The sequence below is a fragment of the Rhineura floridana genome, chromosome 16 (genome assembly GCF_030035675.1).
Source record: "Rhineura floridana isolate rRhiFlo1 chromosome 16, rRhiFlo1.hap2, whole genome shotgun sequence".
Classification (NCBI taxonomy): domain Eukaryota; kingdom Metazoa; phylum Chordata; class Lepidosauria; order Squamata; family Rhineuridae; genus Rhineura; species Rhineura floridana.
In genome coordinates this window covers 35,845,069-35,860,257 of record NC_084495.1, presented here as the reverse complement: position 1 = coordinate 35,860,257, position 15,189 = coordinate 35,845,069, and the positions used below count along the sequence as shown (strand labels likewise).

At 45.8% G+C, this 15,189-nt stretch overlaps 1 protein-coding gene across 2 annotated transcripts; it reads right to left on the bottom strand.

The window, feature by feature from the left end:
- Positions 1-1,149: 1,149 nt before the first annotated feature.
- Positions 1,150-13,465, bottom strand: AGTR2 (angiotensin II receptor type 2). Of its 2 annotated transcripts, none has more exons than XM_061598896.1 (3): positions 12,915-13,465; positions 5,687-5,832; positions 1,150-2,601 (listed from the first exon to the last, which is right to left on the bottom strand). In XM_061598896.1, the coding sequence occupies exon 3, from the start codon at positions 2,523-2,525 to the stop codon at positions 1,389-1,391; it is 1,137 nt and encodes a 378-aa protein (XP_061454880.1). In that variant the 5' UTR covers positions 2,526-2,601; positions 5,687-5,832; positions 12,915-13,465; the 3' UTR covers positions 1,150-1,388. The 2 variants fall into 2 exon arrangements, with proteins under 2 accessions (XP_061454880.1, XP_061454881.1); XM_061598897.1 differs by having other exon boundaries at positions 5,687-5,800; positions 12,915-12,931.
- Positions 13,466-15,189: the final 1,724 nt, after the last annotated feature.

Below are 15,189 nucleotides of genomic sequence, written 5' to 3'. Positions count from 1 at the left end.
GTTATCATTTTAAAGTTCGCAAACGTTACATAAATAATTGTTATTTTCTGCATTTCTTTTATGTTTCCCTTCTATTGGAATGCATTGAAATGAATTATGTAATTAATTATGTCCGTTTCAGCCACAGCGGATTGCGAGACAAATAATGTAGACTTTCATGGAAGCCAAACTGTAGCGGAACGGAAACAGTGCCTACTGCAATGAACCCAGGACAGGATGGAAATCACAGCCTCCATACATCCTTGCGCAAGACTCATTGTTTTAGCAGATTTAGGGGGCTACCTGCACATTCTCTATATGGACACTATTGTGTCCACTCTGTTGGAGACAATGTGGCACAATTGGGACATATGAACACATGTGGTGGTCCTGCCCTTGAGTGCGAGAGTTTTGGACAAAGGTCTTTCAGGAGGCCAGCACAATCACGAGCCTATGGGTTCACCCATCAGCACAAATGGCCCTCCTTGGACTGTTCATAGATTCGAACCTGGATTTGAATCATAAAGAGCTCTTGAACCATCTTTTCTCTGCAGCTAGGTCAGTGATTGCCTGGAATTGGAAAGTTTAAAATAGCCACCCTAGATTCTTGGTACCAGAGGATCTGGCAGGTGGCCTTACTAGAGAAATTTACACAGAAGATAAATAATTGATTGATTATGCTAATGCAACAAATTATTGATTATGCTAATACAACAGAGACAGACTGTTTCCCTCCTGCACCATATACCCATTTGTGGTTGTCATAGAGTGCTTGGGGTAGCGGAGACTTCTGCCTATAAAGAAAAGGAGAACATTTGAAATATTATCCTTAGAATGTGGATAGTCTGCCTTAAAAACTTATACTTACCTGGATTTGTCCTATCACCATCCTTTCTTGCAGTTGAAGATGAAATTCTGACAAGCCATTTATAAAAACTCTTTTGATGAAGAGTTCGAATGTATATGAATCACTGTGAATGTCAATCCATGGGGAGGGAGGGGGTTAAGTAAAGTGGGTTAAATAAAGAGGTTTCTTTTATGTATAGTACGAAAAGTTTAATAAAAAGTTAAAGTTAAAAAAGAACTCACTGGTGTTTTCTGTGTCCCAGTCTTTTCCCCTGGTGGCTTTTAAAGAACAGCTGGACTACCTTAATCACAGAAAGCTGCTGGGTTTGTCAGATGTTTATTGGTGATAAATTACACCCCTGGTTTAATAATAATAAAACACCAAGCAGTTAAAATATATGACAGCTCTTTCTGAAGGAGTAGAAATCCCCCAAGAAATTGAAAACACAGTCCTTGCTGGACAGTTTGTTCTAGAAGATGTGTAACAATGGGAGAGGGAAAGTACAAAAGGGAGAGGGAGGGAGCAACATTCTCTTAACCGTTTCCAGATGCTGCATGCTCACTCAGGGCACCCACAGTGGGTGCGTCTGTGGCTTTTCGACGTCTCCTCTTCGCTCTGCACCCCTCAGGGTCTCTGTGGTTTTGTAGGAACTTGTTTTCCTGGAGCAAAAGCTTTCTCGGCTGCTGCTGAACTGGTAGAGCCTCAGCTTAAACAAATGTTGAAGTTTCTCCTGGAACTGGCTGCTGATGAAATAGTACAATAACGGGTTGATGCAGCTATTTGCGAACCCCATGGAGAGGCCAAAGGGCAAGGCAGCGTCAATGGCGGACGTGACCCAGCAGTTGCTGATCACATCCATCCAGGAGAGGGCATCCAGAAAAGTGAGGATGTGGAAGGGCAGCCAGCAAATCAAGAACGCCACTACCACGGCAGCCACCAGCTTTAGCACTCGATCCCGGATCTGCCGGTTTTTCCCCAAGCCCCGGGCCTTCATCAGATGCACCCTGATCCAAACGTAGCAGGTGGTGATGATGGCCAGAGGGACCAGGAAGCCAAGGATGTTTTTCATCAAGGCCATCCCGGCTGACCAGCTTGAGTACTTCTCCGACGGGTATGCCATGATGCAGGCGGTCACGCCCAACTCGGTGATGTATTTGGTGTCGCGGAAGTAGAAGGTGGGCAAGGAGGTCAAAGCAGCCAGACCCCACACGACCAGGGCAGTATTGTATGCTTGCTGTGGTGTCCCTTGCTGGGATTGAAAAGGGTGGACGATCGCCTGATAGCGGTTCAGACTCATGCACGTGATGAAGAAGATGCTTCCAAACATGGTCAGGCAAAGGACCGAGCCAGAGATTTTGCACATCACCGAGCCAAAGAGCCAATTGTATCCGTACGCATAATACGCAGCCCAGAACGGGACAGTGGTTAGGGCTAGCAAGTCCGCCACCGCTAGGTTGACAATGTAAACATTGGACACCGTCTTACGGCTCTGCGGCTGACACAGCACCATGACCACCATGCTGTTCCCTGCCAGTCCAAGGATGAAGATAATACAGTAGAGCACTGGGATGAGTACAAACTGGTAACTGGAGACGATAATGGGACAGAGATATGAAAAGGAGATGTTGGTTGGTGATGAGCCAAGATCTTGCAGAGGCTGCTCGGTGGCAATGGTAACGGAGTTGTTACTGGAATGCATGCTGGCATCCGGTTAGGAGATGTGGGCTGCAGTGAACTCTTGGGAAAGGAATCTTGTGCTTTACATGATCCAGTGGCTAAGATTTTTATTTTTTAAGAAAGAAAACATAACGAAATCATGAGCTGCACACGCCTGAAATGCATTCTCAGCATTCTTAGGTTGCTCATGAAGGAAATGGACCCTAGGAACACAGCTTGTTGTCTTATTGAGTCAGACAGTTGGTCCATCTAGCTCAGTACTGTCTACACTGACTGGCAGTAGCTCCCTAGGGTTTCAGGCAGGCTTCTCTCCCAACCTTACCTGTAAATGCAGGGGAATGGAACTTGGGACCTTCAGCATGCAGAACAGATGCTCCGCCACTGAGCCGTGGCCCTTCTCCACTTATCACTGACTATACATCAGGCTTCCCCATCCTGGTGCCTCCCGGCTGGGGCTGATGGGAGCTGTAGTCCAAAACATCTGGAGGGTACTAGGCTAAGGAAGGCTGCTCTACATTCAGATTTGAACCTGGTTCTGCAAGGACTAACACTCCACATGTGCTTCATGCAAAACTATCAGCACAGCTGTTCATGTTGTCCACCAATTATGTTTTTTTAAAATAATTATTTATTTATTTGGTTTCTAACCCATCTTTCAATCCAGAAGGATCCCCATTCATTAATTTCCATTTATCAGTGAATTTACCCCAGCAGCAGTCTGTAGCGATAACAAACCTTTACAGACAGACAATTCAAGTCACCCATGGAAATATTTTAAATTAATCTGAAATCTCATTCTTCAAGCACCATACCTCGCAAAGCAACCAATTTAAAGTTAGCCCTGAAACGGTGTGTCTGTTGTTGTTTCTAATTAGGAAGGAGGGTTCAGTAAGTAAACACTGAGCTGAAAAATTGGGGTTTATCAGCAAATGGGTTATTTAGCTTCTGTAGATACCACAAAAGACTTCTAAGCTAGAAGGAAATCTTCCAGTCAGCCCAGTCCATTATTTCTTTGATCTGATGTGAGACCTTCTCTGTGGCATGGAATGTCCCATAGTTTGGGATCCGCCAACAGAATATGTCACATAAGATTTAAAAAATCATAGGAAAAAAGAACAACAACAACAACAACAACAATATAAGGTCCTTAAAATAGTTGCTGCCTCTCCTCTATCCCTATAATTTAATTGTTGATTTTTGTTCCTACATGTGGGCTCCTCCCTCCCCCAGGATACCTTATAATTAAGAGAAAAAATAAAGAGTATAGATAAGATTCAGCTATATTGTATTCAACTAAGTCCTACTCAGAGTAGACCCACTGAAATTAATGAACCTGGGTTAGCCTTGCCTATTAACTTGAATAGGTCTGCTCTGAGTGGGACTAGCACTGAATACCAATTCAAACAATAGATATTATTGTATTAAGCCCGAGAACCACGAGTTAAGTGGCTGGTGATAGAATTTATCATTTCCTTTTTATTTTAATACTTCAAAATTTGTTTTTGTTTTTATTTTTGTCTGTGTATCTAAATAAAACCTAATAAAAACAATAAAGGGGGGATATACCAGATTTCCAAATGTTTGGCACGCTCTCTGTTTTGTTTCTGTAACAAACAGACCCCTGTATGATGTGAACATATTACAGCCAGGCATCCATCGACAACATCAAGAACAAATGCACCGTCTCCAGCTTGGTCTATCCCAAACTTTCCTCGCTAACCAACAGATATTAGAAAGAGAACCAATTAATTAAAAGTAAAGCAAAAGGCCAAGTTATACATATTTTAATGAATGAAAACTGACTACTGTGATATAGAGGTAGGTACCCAGATCCTTGGTCCATCTAGCTCAGTGTTGTCTACACTGACTGGCAGCGGCTCTCCTGGGTTTCAGGCAGAGATCCTTCTCAGCCCTCCCTGGAGATTCCAGGCACTGAACATTGGACCTTCTGCATGCAAAGCATGTTCTCAGCCACCGAGCTAGAGGTGCTCCTAATGAATCCAGGGAGCTGCCTTATACTGAAAAGGTCTATCTAGCCCAATATTGTCTACACGGACTGGCAGCACCTTCCTAGGGTTTCAGACAGGATCTCTCCTAGCCCTTCTTGGAGATGCCAAGGATTCGATCTGGGACCTTCTGCAGATGTTTTCCCACTGAGCTATGCCTCTTCCCCGGTGCATTCTAGGGCAGGGATTCCCAAACGTTATTGCCCGTGGGCCAAGTAGCATGAAAATTGCTGAGGGTCTTGGCGGAGCCCTTAATGATTTTTCTGTATGCTGTGGCAATTGTCCTGTGCTGTGCTAGCAGCTGTGTGGTGTTTAATTCTATTTTTAATGCTTTGTTTATTTCTTCTGTTGTATTACAGTTTGCATTCCGGAGAATTCAAACTGTAACACAATAAGATACACAATAAGATACACAAAAAGAAGCAACCCCCCCAAAACACACAATTTAAAATCAATGTTTATGTTTCACGTGGAGATGCTGCAGATCACCTGAATGAAGCTACCGGACCACCGCTGGTCCATGGACCACAGCTTGGGAACCTCTGTTCTAGGGCTGCTGTTGCCATAAGGACTGATCTGCTGGAACAGATCAAAAGTCCATCTTATTTCTGTTCAGACGGAGGCCTCCAAAATGAGAGGCTACAAAGGCAATGGCTGCCTTCCCCCTTTCGTTTGGGATCTGGAGGTATAGGAGTGGATGTGAACATTTAACTTTGCCTTTGACAGACCCTTCTTCCAGCTTTTGCCAACTTGGTGCCCTCCAGATGTTTCCAACTACAGCTCTCATTAGCCTCAGCCAGAGCAGCCATCTAGCTCAGCAGTGCTAACACTAACAGGCAGAAGCTCTCTCCAAGGGTCATTTCCAGCCCTCTCTGGAGATGTCGGGGCTTGAACCTGGGACCACTGAGCCACAGCCCCTCCATTTAAGGGCTAGAGAAAGATGTTCCTTTTAAATAATAATAATAATAATAATGAAGGAACAGTACTGAATGTTGGTGCAAAAAGGGCATGTGCGTTCAACCCTCCTTAGATCTTCAAGCTTTACCCAGATGTTTCTGCACTGCAAACTAGCCCTCCGCGCAATGGAAGGCACTTTCTTTTCACACCGCTATAGAAAAACAAAGCAGATCCAAGCCAAACTTGGAAGGAAGCACGAGCAAGAGAAATGGCCACTTACCTTGTTGGGAATGCTTGGGCTTGAGTTGGCTGCAAGGCCCCGTGGTGTCCACTCTCCGGCAAGAGCAGACTCTTTGAGGTCTTTCCGCTTTCTTCTCTGCCCCCGTCCTGTCCTCTGGGAGAGGCAGATGCACATCACTTGGAAGGCTGAGAGAGAAACGCCCATCAAGAGAGCCTTCGCCCAATAGCATGGGAGGACAGCAAACAGATGCTGCTGGGGATCCCCCCTCCCTGCACCCGCCTCCAGCCCTTCCACAGGACCTCACAGAAGCCTGGCATGCGCTGCACACGGCTGTCAGTGAAGGAGGGGGCTGGCATGCCTGTCTATCTCCATAGCTAACAGGAGGCAAAAGGTGGAAGGAGGGAAGGCATTCAAGCAATCCTAGCACAGCTGTTTGGAGAGAGATGAGAGAATGCTCCCCCCCCTTTGCACCCATTTTCAATATTATTTCTTTATTTTTGTTTCAGAAAGGGAACATGTTTCTCTAGCCCTTAAATCGACCAAGGAAGCGTGGCGGCGCTTCTTCCAGCTGTCTCAGGAGCCTGTGTGTGTGTCTCTGCGTGTATGAAGGGCAAGCAAAATAGATTTGAACTAGGAGATTGTTTCTCCCCCCCCCCCCGGATAGACAAATTAATTCCATGCAAAATTCAGGGCAGCATGCATAGAATTGCACGGAGCTGGGAAAGATAATCTTGAGAGAGAGAGACAAAAGTTTTATAGCAGAGTCGCTGAGCAATGTTTTCTGATAAGCAAGCAGAGGATTTAGCAATGAAATACAAAAGGGCGCTATGCCAAGTCCTGGCTGCAGCTCTTATCTTTTCCTCTTTTTTAAAATTTTTGCCAGGGGAGGAATGATAAATGCATGGAATCTGGGCTGATCTCCAATTCAAGAGGGGGTTGTGGACACTGCACGTTAAGAAGGATGCAGACAAACTGGAACAGGTTCAGAGGAGGGCAACGAGGATGATCAGGGGACTGGAAATGAAGTCCTAGGAGGAGAGACTGAAAGGACTGGGCATGTTTGGCTTTGAGAAGAGAAGACTGAGGGAAGATAGGAGAGCACTCTTCAAGTACTTGAAAGGTTGTCCCACAGAGGAGGGCCGGGATCTCTTCTCAGTCATCCCAGAGTGCAGAATATGGAATAAAGGGCTCAAGTTACAGGAAGCCAGATTTCAGCTGAACATCAGCCTAACTGTTAGAGCAGTACAACAATGGAGCCAATGCCCTGCTTTAAGTTGGATTCCCGCATCAAGCAGGTGGGGTGGACTTGATGGCCTTATAGGCCCCTTCCAACTCTACGATTCTATGATTCTATGAAATATCACTGTACTGCACTGCCAATCAATACTGACTTAGCGAACATGATTAGCAGTAAGACCTAAATGCGCTCTCTGCCCAACCATTAATAACCAATCTTGCTCCTATGTGCATAGTTCCATGTCTTCATTTGCATGGCCCCTCCCTTTAATTTGCATAGCCCCACCCTGGACTCTGTTTCTTGGTCCCCATGGAGTGTGATGGACTCTTGCAATATGGCTCTTATATACTGAGGCTGTACCTGGATAGGGGGAAAACATATCATACTAATTCTATGATCCTATTATTCTTTCATTCCTTCCCACTCTCCCCTGAGCCAGAAAACTGTGGAATGAAACTAACACCGTGGCATTTTCTTCTTTAAATGATGGGATCTTATTACCTGGGGCCACCCTGCTCTCGTATTTCTAAGCTCTTCTCCACAGTCAAAAAGTTAAGAACGTTACAAAGAAAGAAAATGCTAGTATTTATGCTCATTATTATATATTTTTATAATTATTATACTTGGGGGATCATCACAGAGGTGTTTCTCCTGTTACCCTTATTATTCTACAACTTGTAGGCAAGATAGTTCACCGTTTCGAAGGTGGCTTATACTGAGCTAGACCATTGATCCATCTAGCTCAGTATTGTCTTCACTGACTGGCAGCAGCTTTCTTAGCTTTCAGACTGGAGTCTCTCCAGCCCTGCCTGGAGATGCCGGGATTGAACCTACGACTTTCTGCATGCAAAGCAGATGCTCTGCCACTGAGCGGTGGCTCTTTCCCTTTCTTTTCCTCTGTATTCACATGCAAAAGAAGAAGAGCATCTCGGGTTCCTCTGATGAAGTTGGTTCTCCTCCACAAAACGTGCGCCACAATAAATTTGCTTTGTATTTCTCTTCCTGTCCTACACTTTTTGGTATCCTTGAATTAGAAAGCAGTTTTAAATTTTCTCGATTTCCACTATCTTGCAGGCGAAAAACTATGTTGGGGGAGGATTAAAAGCCACACTGTTTGTGGAAAGACCATGCTCAGTCACGGTTCATATGAGGAAATCATAATAACTGCAAAGAGGCTGTCCAAAACCGGACTTTCTTGAGATACCGAAGTTCATCCAGATGTTTCTAAATCAGCGAAAAAGCTTGAAAGTGAAGCAGAGATGCAGGCTTCTGCAGGAAAGCTGACTAAATCTGGCTCCTCTTTCATGGAATATTCCAAACATGCAGTGTTTCAAAATGTTCTAGAGAGATTGTCAGATCATACTCTGGAGCTCAGAAACTCCCTGATGTGCCAAGTCCTCCATGTGAGATCCAAATGCCAGAAGCATTTTCAAGTTTATGCTTCTTATTTCTAAGGAAATCAAAGGGGGCATCATTTAAAAGTCCCCATCTCAAGTTATTGCACAGAACGTAGGTCACTGGAACACTTTGCTGTGTCCAGGGAATTCATGCATCCTGAAGGCAGAGCTGGCCTTGGAGAAGTGCCAGAGATTGTGGTGACATGTCCCTTCAGTCTTGGCTGGACTAAATCTAGGCCACCCATTTTCTCTGGGAATGAAACTGCTTTCTCCTGAATGGCACCATCTTCAGCCTCTTGGTTTTCTCATTCTGGCTTTGTGTTATGACACACATATTAAAATGGCTCTTGGAGAGTTGAAATTGTTTATAATAATACAGAGTCTTGACACCACCTACAGACTAAGAAAGTGTGGTTGCTTCCAGATGAGTCAGCTATTGAGCTGTTCATCCTGATTTGTCTGCACAAATTTTGCAGGGAGCATCTACAACATCTGTTGTTTATTCAGCATTCATTTTGATTTGTTTGCGAAAAGATAATCCCACACTTTCTAGTGCGTTATCCTGTCTCTTTCCTTAGTGGTGTTTTTTGGAAGCACAAACCCACTTTAGCTGTGCGACCTTAATTTGCCCTTTGCAATTGAATCCCACCCACAAAATGGTGACAGTCTGGAAGCAGCCTGTGGTGGAACACTGGTGAGAGTGTTGGACTTGGGAGACCAGGGTTCCAATCCCCACTCGCGTGGTGACCTTGAGCCTAAACAACCTCAGAGGATTGTAGTGGGGACAGAATGGAAAGGAGCAGAACCATGTATGCCGCCTTGAGCTCCATGGAGGAAAGGTGGGATACAAATCACAAATAACTGAATATAAACAAGCAACTGTTTTTTTGTGAATTACTATTGTCAATTACATAATGGAATGAACTTTTCCAGATTTCATTTCCTTCTGGCCTCACTGTTTACATTCCCCTCCTCCCCACTCAGAAGAAAAAGTGTGTTGTATATATACACCTGACAACTGAAGATCTCATTCAATGCATCTGATAAATTGGGGGGGAAAGTCCCTGAAAACATATGCTAGAATATCTTCGTTAGCCTGTAAAGTGCTTTCCTTTTTTCTCATGGTCAGAGGTAGCATGCTTCTTCAGGGGAGAGTGGCTCTTGCACTCAGGTCCTGCTTATGGGCTTCCCATGGGCATCTGGTTGGCCACTGTAAGCCCAGGACCCTGGAGCAGATGGGCTACTGGCCTGATTCAGCAGGGCTGTTGTGATGTTCTTACAGTCTGATTCCAACAAAGCCACAAATTCAATATCCAATATTTTGGATATAAAAGAATACAAGTGGGATGTGTCCTAGGGATGTCAGAGGATTTTGACGAAAGAGGAAAAGCAGAAAATGCTGCAATTTGCATGTTTGTCTGAGTCAGGAACAGAAATTGGTTAAGTGAATACAATGGGTATTCACATGGTGGTTGTTTTCTTTAAGTCGACAAACAATACATAATAACATTTTAACGTTTCCTTTACACTGAAATGAATGTAAGTTCAAAGGTTGCACAACTTATGTAACCTACAGTACATATCTTACACTAAATAGAGGACAGTGAGACAAATGGCAAACCAAACTGCAGCAGAATAAAAACAGTGCTGATTGGGATGAATGTAAGTCGGAATGGAAATTGCCACCTCTTTTACATCCCTACCTGCAACAAAATGCTGCAGTGTGGAGTGCTTCAGCTCAGAATAGCAGCCACTCCATTCCATTCCCCTTCAACACCCCTCCCAGTTTTACACACACACCTATTCCATGTCCACTCATTGGGTTGCTTTGTGTCCCCCTCCTTTTAGGGGTTGTTATTTGTAATTTTGCAAACCTGAGGTTTTCTCCAACCCTATTGATACTGCCCTCTTTTGCATGGGGATGGGAAGGTGCCCTTTTGGCTACATAAGAAGCAACACTCACAGCCTAAACATCAGAAATAGAGAGGGCTAAGTCAAAATGGAGACTGGTGATTTCTTCCTATATGGTAAGCATCAGACTTACAAAAGAGGGAGTTCTGGAGACCTGTGGGGAGAGAGTTCTGATGACAGTAGGTGGGGTTGGGAAGCGAAGCGAGCGGGGGGGCTGGCACCCTTAGTCTTTATCTGTTTACATATGCAAAATTATGTTCAGCATATTTTTTGTTGTATGCATGCTCCTAAGAAATATTTCCTTCCACTCTAGACACAGGGAGTGGAAGGGGGGAGTGAACCACAGGAAAAAAACAGAGAGGCAGAAAGAGCAGCAGCCAGAGAGATCAGTCAGAGGAAGAGAGAAGCCTTTTGGCCAAGGAATGAACAGAATTTGTCCAGAAGAATTAAAGTGCTCTTTGGTAGGTGGGATTGAAAAATAAGCCAGAGAACTCCACTGCAGAAACCTGTCAAAATGTGTGCAAAGATTGTGTTCATTCAGCCTGGTGGCTGCATCTAATGTCAGCTGTCACAGGACCAGCGAGCCAGCTCAGTATAAGTCAAACAATGAGACGTCTTTGCACCAATCACTGTCTGCCAGAAACCCAGGAATCCACCCCCTGGGGCTTATTGTGCTTTTGCCAAGCTCAGCAGAATTACAAGATGTCTGGAGTCAGACCGCAGGGCCATTTCTGCAGCACTCAGGCAGCCCCCAGCCCTCCTCCTTGGCTCATAAGAAAGAGGGGGCGCTTGCAGCAGGCCACATGGATGGTTCCAGCCCGCAGGGGCCCAGCAGAACATAAGCCACAGGAGAATCCCACAGCTGATTTCCTTTTGTCTCAGTTAGTCCCCATATCCATGTGAATTCTGTGAATCTGGCTCCCCAAATTCTGCACTTTTCCAAATCTTCAAGCTCAGTATATATTGTTGTTGTTGTTATATGTCTTCAAGTCGATTATGGCTTATGGCGACCCTATGAATCTTTTTTGGATATATTCATAGAGTTTCCGAGGCTTTGAAAACCATTTCCTTATTTTCCGCAAGCTGCCTGTTAAAAACCTTTGAGGGGGGAGGGAGAATGTGCCCTGTCTGTTAATAAACTGTGCTTCCGTACTTGTTAGCCCAGCCAACGCAATTAACTAGCAAAAGCGCAATTAATGCTGCAGGCAAGCTCACAATATGCTAATTTAATTGTTTGAACTGGAGTCAAGAAAAGCACGCACACTTAAGAGAGCCAATGGTTCAGGAGCTCAAGTGAGAGGTCAGGGTTTGGAATCTGGAATACTGACGCCCGTTCCGGGACAGTTGTGACAGGATGCTTTGATGTGGAAGTTTGCAAGCTACATGATACCTGTGGGCTGCCACTTGGCTTCCCAGTTTCTGCCAATCTCTGTGGCAGACTGCCTACAGCAGGAATGGAGAACTCATGGCCCTCCCTGCGTGGTGGAACTCCAACTCCCATCAGCCCCAGTCAGCATCACCAATGGACAGGGATGACAGGGGTTGGAGTCCTAGAGGAGATGAAGACGTTCTAGGCTTCCGATTGGGGCATCTGGTTAGCCCTTGTGAGAACAGGATGCTGGACTAGATGGGCCACTGGTCTGATCTACCAGGGCTTTTCTGGAGTTCCTCTGACTAGATGTGCCTTTGGCTTGATCCAGCAGCCAGGCTGTTCTTAAAGTTCTTGTGGAGGGTCACAGGTTCCCTACCCTGGGCCTACATGAAGGCGTGAAGTTGGCTTCGGAAGACCCCTATCATGTTGACGTGCCTCGAGACACTTTCTGAACAGAGGCTCTCAAAGTAAAAGCCTGGGTACACTGATTTGGATCCAGTGCTAGCCCTACTGAGAGTAGAGCCATTTAACTCAACAGACATGGCTGAGGCCCATTAATTCCAATGGGACTACTCAGAGTAGGCCTAATCCAACCCATGTTGCTTTTGTTGGTGTGCAGGGCCTTTTGTTTGATGGTAGACTATACGTTTTCTATGCAGAAGATCCCGGGTTCAATATCTGACATTATCACTTAAAAACACATACATACACCCTTGAGCAGCATTTTGGGCCGAGATGTCTACTGGAGGCCACAGAGAGCTGCTGGCAACTGGACGGCTGACAGTCCTTGGCTAGGAGGACCCATGGTCTGACTCAGTTGGCAGCTTCATAGGCCTTGAACCGTCTCACCCTAGAGCAGGGGAAGCTCCCCTGAGGGCCTCCAGAGGAGCTACAACTCCCATCATCCCTGGCGTTAATGGCATCTGGAGTTCAACAACTGCTTGACAGCCATAGCTGAGCCACCCCAGCTAATGGAGCAGGCCACCTCAGAGCATAGCCAGTGGATGGCTGCAACAAGCCCAGGCTCCTGCTTGAGCATTCAACAAAGCACTTGCCAAGTTCATGGGAGACAGGCCCAACACTGAAGATTGTTCCCAGGCCTGCAAAAACTATCCTAAATGCCATCTTTGGGATCCCCTGGATGAGAGCCAGAGGCTGAGCGATGCTGAGTGGGGAGGTGTGAGGGAATTGTTTTGGTACTTATCTGTTAATTGGTATGATGTATGATGTGTTTGCATTATGGTTTTAGTGTATATTTTTATAACATTTGCTGTTTTACAGTTCTGTACACCTTTTAGAGATACTTTTATACATAAATAAATAAAATAGATATGTAAAATGAGAGCATACCTGCTTCGAAGCAGAACAGGTGTCAACTGGAACATGGGATGCCACCTTACTCCAGGTAAGACTATTAGTCAGCCTCGCTCAGTATTGCCTGCTCTGACTGGCAGCATCTCTCCATGTCTTTGGCTTTTCCCATCACCTGCTACCTGGTCCTTTTAAATGGAGATGCTTCCAGGAATTAAACCTGGGACCTTCTGAGTGCAAAGCATAGGAACAGAGGAAGCTGCCTTATACCGAGGCAGACTGTTGGTCCATCTAGCTCAGTATTGTCCACACTGACTGGCAGCGGCTCTCAAGGGTTTCAAGCAAGGAGTTTTGCCCAGCTGTCCCTGGACATGCCAGGGATTGAAACTGGGTCCTTCTGCTCTGCCCATGAGCCACGGCCCTTCCCTTCAGAAGTAAATGAACCAACCAGCATCTGGAGGTCCATAAGGGTCCTTGCGCCTGCCATACAAGGTCCACATCATGAGAGCGTACCATTATCTCCACCAGGATCCCATACTGAGCATTCAAACACTGCCTGTGCCACCAGGCACTTCTCTCGCTTGTTGGAAGAGATGGTCATGGACAAGCTAATGATTAATTATGGGTCAGGCAAAGTGCAGGAAAATAACCCCCTGGAGAGCAGATTCCCTGCAAGGAGGGAGGACATTTCTGCCAGGGAACACAGAAACCTCTTCTTCCCTTACTGCACACTTCCTCCTAACAGTGATAAGGCAAGAAAAATTCCAGTGGGCTTCTTGGGCAATAATGAGGGTGGGGGCCACAGATGTCAGGAGGCCAGAGAGGCAGTCTCCGGTTGCCATCTTCAGTATCCAGAAAATGGAGGAGCGCCACCCTCCAGTGGCCAAAAGGAGGCAGTAACGGCCAAGCCATTTCAGTTGGCCTCTCTCTCTCTGTTCCTTTGGAATGCAGTTCTGTGCTTCTTTATCCAATTTGTCCTCTTTCTAGCCTTTGGCAATACTAGCTCAAAACAACTGCATCTGTCTGGATTGTGTACAGCTGGGTGCCCAGGGGAAGAGCACAGAGGCGCAGGAACGCCAACAAGGTGTGGAGTTTCTCATCCCGGCATGGGAAGTTGCAGATGCAAAAAGTGCCCCCTCCACACCGCTATTAAAATGCACAGAGGCCCCACAGACAGCTTGCTTGATAGATACAGGAGGCGGCAGAGCGAAGGAGGCAAAACTGAGGTGCCACGTCCTTACTCGTTTGCCCTTTTGTCCAAAGCGTCAGCATTCAGCTTAATCTCTCCCCATCCCCAACATTTTTTGGGTGGCGAATCCTTAGTTCAGGATCTTTCCACCTGGCATGATCCAGTCTTGGAGCTTATTTTCGCCCGTTTTGCAGTTTTCTCTCAGGGCGAGCTGGCTTTAGCTTCACATGATCTCCTTTTTAACAAATTAACGGCAGCCCCTAGGGTCCCCACTGATGCATTACATTTACAAAGTAAGACGTCCCCCTCAGAATCTCTTAATTGAAACATTGCAAATCTGTGTTAAGTGCTCCTTGCTTTGGAACATCAAGTAGCAGAGCTCAGTAGCCGAGCCCGGTGCTTTCATGCAACTCCCAAGAGCTGGAGGCCAAATTTGTTGGCTTCCCTCTAGCTTCCCTGTTCATTTCATATCACGTCTACTAGATTGTGAATGTGCAAGCAGGGACTGTCTACATCTTTCCACTTCCGTACAGTCCTTTAAAAGTGATAAAACACCAGCAACAATAATTGTATGCACAGAGAGGGTTGTGGGTAGCATTGTTGGAAAAGCACCCCATGTGAGACCAAGGCCAAACTAGATGAGCAGGCGAATGGGAATTTCACTTTTGAACAGCAAGGGGAGTGTCTGAGGGACAAGACTGAAACCTGACCCCCCTCCCAAGCGATACCTACAGCTGCCTTCTCCCCCTGTCCCCACACCTCTTATTTTCAGTATCAGAGCCAGGTTGGAGGAAAATGGCTTCAAGCAGTGAAGCTTGGAGAGGAGTGGGGTGTGATGATGGCCTTGCTCCATCCTCCCACCTCTTGGGTACACACTGTTTACTGCTTAAAGTGAATCTCCACCCAACTTCATCGCCAAACAGGCATGTGCATGATTAACAAACAAAGGAGACTGTGGTGCAATCCTCAGGGAAGATAGCAGGCTGAGGCCACACCCAGACTGTTGCTAATATGGGGTGGAATTCAACTGCACACAGGCAAATGCAGTCTGAACAATTACAGCTGGTTATATGCTCTCATGCAACAACCCTGCTTCCACTGGAAAAAAAACCCGAGTTCTTGTGA